This window comes from Cryptomeria japonica, chromosome 4 (assembly GCF_030272615.1).
Source record: "Cryptomeria japonica chromosome 4, Sugi_1.0, whole genome shotgun sequence".
Classification (NCBI taxonomy): Eukaryota; Viridiplantae; Streptophyta; class Pinopsida; order Cupressales; family Cupressaceae; genus Cryptomeria; species Cryptomeria japonica.
Genome location: NC_081408.1, coordinates 458535393 through 458541880, shown reverse-complemented (window position 1 = coordinate 458541880; position 6488 = coordinate 458535393). Strand labels below are relative to the sequence as shown.

At 37.8% G+C, this 6488-nt stretch overlaps 1 protein-coding gene across 1 annotated transcript; it reads left to right on the top strand.

Moving 5' to 3' along the window:
• Window positions 1-1742: 1742 nt before the first annotated feature.
• LOC131077366 (uncharacterized) lies at window positions 1743-6205 on the top strand. Its single transcript, XM_059219878.1, has 6 exons — window positions 1743-2995; window positions 3128-3421; window positions 3936-4088; window positions 4425-4580; window positions 4716-4931; window positions 5159-6205. Exons 1-6 carry the CDS (start codon window positions 2402-2404, stop codon window positions 5912-5914), a joined length of 2169 nt encoding a protein of 722 aa, XP_059075861.1. The 5' UTR covers window positions 1743-2401; the 3' UTR covers window positions 5915-6205.
• Window positions 6206-6488: the final 283 nt, after the last annotated feature.

The window sequence follows — 6488 nt, the reverse complement described above, 5'->3', positions numbered from 1 at the left end:
ATAAACATGCGTGTGCTTTATAGGGATTTGTTAACAATCAACAAATCTCGAATAGACTCGACGATAAAAATGATAAACAAATTAGTACAAATCATGATTTTGTTTTTCCAATACGGCCGGGGGACCATCTGTTCACACCTCAACGGATGCCATTGCCTCCATTCACATCTTTGAATAAAGACATCATGGGACACTGTACAAAGATATTTGGGTCAAGTACACAAGTAATTTGATGCTAGCCTAGTTTCTTTCAAGTTTCTTTCAAGATTCATTGAATGAGGAGAAGGTTGAGAGAGTATGAACATACATTATAATTTGTAAAATAGAAATAGCAAGGTCTGATATGTCCTAGAATATAAGTTGAGAGAATAGAAAAATTTATAATAATTCATAAAACAGAAATAGCAATCTTTAATCTTGCCGTTTCAAAGAGTATCTTTAAGAGAGAGAAAGGTAAGTGACGTTGTGGTCACAGAAAAAATAATGCTATGTCAAGCATTTCAATCTCACATGTGAACATCAACAAAAGCAATACATAGAGGCAAGATAAAATGGAAAGCAAAAATGCTAGTTGTCTTGTTAAAAACTAGCTCACACCATCTTAGGTGTGAAATAGGGAGGTGGAAAACACCCAAGGAGGGATTGGATCTTTTTTGAAAGTTTGGGTCAATGGAAACAAAATGGCATTACATCATGGATTGTGCAACTTTTGAGGATATGCAGAGCAAATATACAAATATTCTAAAAGTTGAGTTTTTAAATACTTTGTTTAAGGAGGAACAAATTGTAAGGATGACATATTACTTTACGAATAATCTAAAAGTTGAGCCTCTAAATACTTTATTTAAGGAAGAACAAATTGTAAGCATGGCAAAATAATTCACAAGAGAAGAAACTTGATCAGCAAGGATTAGTGCTCGCTTTTGAGTTGTTCTTAGATTTGGGTCCCATAAACTGTCCAATCTCATGTACATCATTAAAAATCTTTATTCATTCATTCAAACTCATAAATGGTAAGGTATGTTGTTGTGTAGATTATCTTTCCCCTCACTATCTGTGGACCATGTAGATTATCTTTCACCTTATTGTCCAATAGACTATTTTTAAGCTCCTAAATGATGAAGTATAGTCTTTAACCTCACAAATGATAAAGTTTGCTATTCCATAGAATTATCTTTCACCTTGTTGTCTCATAGACCATCTTTAACCTTCTAAATGATGACGTCTGATCTTTTAATCTCACAAATAACAAAATCTTCTCTTTAATCTCACAAATAACAAGGTCTACTATTCCATAGAATTATATTTCACCTCATTATTTGATAGATTATTTTTAACCTCCTAAATGACTAAGTCTAATGGTCCATTGATTATCTTTTACCTCACTGTTAGATAAACTATTTATCTTTTGCCAAATTTATCTTTTGCCAAACTATCAGATAAACTATCTTTAACCTCCTAACTCACAAATGACAAAAATCTGCTTATCCATTAAATCATTTTTCACCTCACTATTTCATAGACTATATTTAACCACAAATGATAGAAATCTACTTTTCCATAAAATTATTTTTCACCTCACTATTCCATAGACTATATTTAACCTCCTAAAACTATCTTTAACCTCCTAACTCACTAATGATAGAAATCTGCTTTCACCTCACTATTCCATAACTATATTTAAACTCCCAAATTTCGAAGTCCACTGTTGTAGATATTATCTTTTACCTTACTGTCCTGGACTATCTTTACCTTCATGAATTGATGCTGTACTCGAAGATGCCTCAAGTAAGTAGCACTGTAGTTCAAAAGAAATCCTTTTGGTTTTGCGGGCTGTTTTCCAGGTAAACGTTAGATTGTATTACTTCTAAAAAGAGGAAATTTGTTTTCATCTCCATATTTTGGATACCGAGAAGCATAACCCTAAGGGCAAGCACACTGTTATTCGATTTCCAAGGCCTTCTGGTTTGAGCATCCGGTCAAATGGGTCATGCAATTTGCCATGAAAACTAGGTAGTTTAGCTTGCCATTTGAATAAGCTTTGAGAAGGAGGAGTTTGGAGGTGGGGTCAAGCTAGATTTGAAATGGCAAAGGCCGTAACTGGGCCCTCAAGCCGAGAAACAGTCACTACTGACTGCACACGTTCATAAATTCCTTCTCCTGCGCAGGAGTGCCTTCTGATTGCACCTGAAATTCTGATAATGGCATTATGACGGGCCTTCTGTTCCGCCTCCGATCAGTAGCGCAATAGAGTTTGTTGATGGCACGTCCCTGTCAACCTAGTCTTGGCTGACAGTTTGCTTTAAAGGAAAACAATTGAATCAAATTTTAAGGTCTTAAGAATGGATGCAAGTTGGAACCGACATAAGGTGTAAATGCAGGTGTGGGGTGTGAATGAGAAATGTTGGGCATTCCTGCGAGACGATCAATAGACGAAGCTTCCGTTAATAAGTATAATAAATCCTCCACCATTAGCAGAAGATGGCAGACGCCTGCTCCGCCATCTATTTTGCACCTTCCCAGGCCTCCCAGACGCACCCGCAAGCCTAAAAAATGCAACCCTTGTGTGGACAAAGGTGGTGACAGAGGAGAAGCAGAAGCAGAAGAAGAGGCACATAGAGGCAAACTGGAGGCCCTATTTGGGCAGGAAAGGGAATTTGCGCGGTCTGTTCCCATTGTTCTTCTGCACCCTAACGCTCTTCATTCGCCCAGGCGGGGGAAAGTTCTTTCGCGTCACTCTGCTTCCAGTCGCGACAGCGAAGATGCGAGACTCATCTTGGAATTGGAAAGCAGTGAGAGAGAACAGGCGAGGGGTAGAGAAGCGTGGGGTCCTCAGGACTGGAAGTTTCAGGCGGAAGTTCTGAGGGCCGAGTGTAATCTTCTGAGAATGGAAAAGGAGGTGGCTGTGAGGAGATGGGAGCAGGGCTGTGCTGAGATGCACCACGCTCTTACCATGGCTCATTCACTTCATTCCGCTGTGCAGACTATTATTACGGTTATTCTCACTGCCTTCCTTTTCCCAGTTGAAATCGAATGTGGGGTTGGTGTTCAGAATCATAAATTTTTTAAATTTTTTGGAAAAGTGAAAAAATCCTGATTTGAGTTTGTGCTGTGTTTTGCTGCGCAGGGAAGGAAGAAGATTGTGGACGAGAAGAATGCCCAAGTTGTGCTGCAGACCACCCTGCAGAACCAGATAGAAGCCTTGCAGGGCAAGCTAGAAAAGCTTCAGAAGAACTCGGAATTTAGAGAAAGTGAGTTGAAAAAATGCAGCAACTTTGATCGACAGGCGATGTTTCTGCAGAGGAGATTGGATAAATTGCGCAAAAGGTCAAAGGAGCGGTCATACAGTGAAGATACTGCCAAAGCTCTGCAACAGCGATTGGAGACGCTTGTCCGGGCTGTTTGCACCACCGCACAATGGGTACGTTAGTAGGTTGTGAGTCTTCACATGGTTTCTCTGTGGACCCATCTCTCTCTTTCAAAATTCACCTCAGTCACCACCGAGTTTGTCTGTATTGATCAGTCTATAACACGAGTGTTCCATTTGCTTATTTGCAGTTTTTCATCTGTTTGAACTGTTCTCTGCTCATACTACTTTTGATGAATCCCACATTTTTCTTTTCAACTCAACTGGGGCCTTCCCCTTTTTTCAAAAGATATGTAGCCCCATTTAACAGAAAGATGATTCAATACAAAGTTTGTATTCTTAAGAGTTGTCAACATAACTCTTTGTCTCATTATGCATCTTCAGATTTCTTTCATCAACCTTCATTCCAAAAGGACAAGGGAGCTTATTTTTCATACCTTCTTTTACAAAATTTAAAAAAAAAGATAATCTGCTTGCAGTAGTAACATAATATGGTTACTAGTGGGGAATAATATATAAATTTCAAATTTGCTTGATTTTCCTGATTATGTGCTATGCTGGTTTGTAGGAGATTGATAAGGAGAATACTAAGGCGGATTATGTAGAAATTGCTCTTGAAGAAGAAGATGAACATGAAGTCCTTATAGAACCAAGATTGAGAATCCAGAGACCTTCCAGCATAAAATGTTGTTTGGATGACAACCAGAATCGACTACTGGATGTATGTGGGCTAAGACAATACATAGAGTCAGTTTTTTTAATTCAAACTTACAATCAGTCTGGTTACCAGTGTTACTATAAAGCTCTGTCTAGTTTCTCAGGTTTATTTCAGTCCCCGATTTTGTGTTCAAAACATTTGAATCTGCCTCAGTTTTGTGTATTTTATTTTGGCCCTGATCCCTTGGTACCTCATCTTTCTGATTATTATATGTTTTAATCTCATTCTTAGTTCATATCAGGTTGGCTCTAGATTGTTCATAACTTTTGATTAACCCATATCAGTTCATTGTAAAAGAATATACTCAATAAACTGAAGGTGGTCCTGCCCAACTGACAGGCTACTCTGCTCAAGGAAAAGCTTGATTCTCTTTCTATGAATATGAATGAGAGAAAGGAAGCTGCAGCACAGATACAGAAGGAATACAGATCTATGCTTAGTAGTTCTGGAAATTGCAGTTCTAGGAGGGTAGATGCACCTGAAAGAGCAGAACAGGCATGTGAATCGCCTAATTCATACCCACTTTCTTTTAAATTATTATTATTTTTTAAATTTGTATTTCTTTTTATAATTTCTAGTTTCTGAATTGGGGTTCGCTTGACTGATTATGCTGGTTGGAGATTTGAGCAGGAAGGTAATCAAGAAAACAAGCTTTGCTCTGAACGTTGCAAGGCTACAATTAGGAAAATTGCTGAACAAGTTCAAGCAGAGACAGAGCAGTGGTTTCAAGTCCAAGAAATCTTACATCATGTACGTGAAGAAATGGAAGACCTACAAAAGTCAAGGGACTTCTGGGAAGATCATGCCCTCCATTCTGATGCAAAGATTGCAACCTTACAGACAGCGGTATGCATAATCTATTCAAATTCTCTGTCCTAGTAATCGGTTTTAATACTTCTGATAGCCAACGCCTGCATTTTTGGTTATCATAAAAGAATTTGTCCTTCTGGGCATCCTCTAGACTTGTACAACCTTATTTTAAATTGTTGATATTTGTTCTCTATTCCTTCACTTTTGAATAAAATCAGTTGACAATAAGGGATCTGTGGTATTTGTTGTCATTTGCAAACCAGATGCATGAATGGAGAGAAAAGGCACACAAATACGAGAACAAGATCTCAGAGTTGCAGTCAGAAATTACTCGAGTGAGAAATGAGAAGGAGCAAGTCAGACATAGGCATGCCCTTGAGCAGAGTAGATGGCTTGATGGAAGTAGCAGACTCACACATGGATTGGTATTGTCAAATTCAGCAAAAAGCTCAATGACTAGTGCTACTGATTGTGACAGTGATAATCATGAGGCCGCTATTAATGTTTCACATAGGGGCAACAGTTCTGAAAGCAGAGAAATAGAAGTAGTCCATCATACCGAGGATGAAAATTGGAATGAGAAAGAGAATCTGAAGACCAAATTTGTGCACATTGCTAAGCCAAGAATACCCAAAGCCATGCAAAAGTCTCACACCAGTAGTAACAAGAACTCTCTGAACACGGCTTCAAAACTCAGACAATCAGACACTAACCAAAAGTCGTTCACTATGCATCCTCAGCAAAGTGATTGTGTTGCAGGGCAACTTTCAGGCAAAAGGTCTAACAGAAAGGTTCGGGATCTTCATTCCAAAGAGAATTCGCTGCTTCTTAACAGACACCCTCAGAGAGGAACTCCTGTAAAAAGGGGTCAAGTGAATAAGAATCTGGAGGTAATGGGATCAGGAAAATCATCTTCTAGTTCTACACGTTCACCACTGGTAGATATTGGGAATGCTTCTCCATTTAGAATCAGAAGAACAATTTTTCCAGTATCTACAGAGGAATCATCTGACCCCTGAGTTGCAGAAAGCATCGGTAGGTTATTTTCTATTGGTTTTAAATTTGACCCCAATTTCTTCAGGAAGAACCTCTAAAAGAGATTGTGGGCAATGAATGCAAGTTCTGCTTTCTTTGAACAGAATAACTATGTCAACAAAGCAGGCTGCAATTTTAAAAAATTACATATTACTAACTGTTGTGAGAGTTTATCATAAAGTGAGAGCTGTAGCGAAGTTCATTGTGTAATATAAAAGGTTTTGACTGAGATTATCCAGAATAAAATTGACAAACCTACTTGTTTGTGATACAAAGTTTCTGGTCTTGTGATGTGCAAACTAGTTTGTGAAAGGTCAGTTGAGAAGTGATACTAGCAGTAAACCATTGAGTTATACGTGTGAGTATATATACTTTGTATATATAAATATGTGCTTTCTATTGGGTAATTTGGATTTGTATTTTAGTGGATAAATGTATTTGTGCGAATGAAAATAAACAACCTTCTTGATTATAATGGAGAGGGAGATTATTTTTAAATAAATAAATAATATTAATATTTTGAATTTATTTCAGAGAAGAGTTGTTAGAATGATAATA

What these genes read in the sequence shown, in the direction of transcription:
- LOC131077366 (XM_059219878.1), top strand. Translation starts at nt 2,402, where the DNA reads ATGTTGGGCATTCCTGCGAGACGATCAATAGACGAAGCTTCCGTTAAT. An exon ending in CTGTGCAGACTATTATTACG is followed by an intron (nt 2,996 to 3,127) that starts GTTATTCTCACT and finishes TTTGCTGCGCAG; the next exon opens with GGAAGGAAGAAGATTGTGGA. An exon ending in TTGCAACCTTACAGACAGCG is followed by an intron (nt 4,932 to 5,158) that starts GTATGCATAATC and finishes TTTGCAAACCAG; the next exon opens with ATGCATGAATGGAGAGAAAA.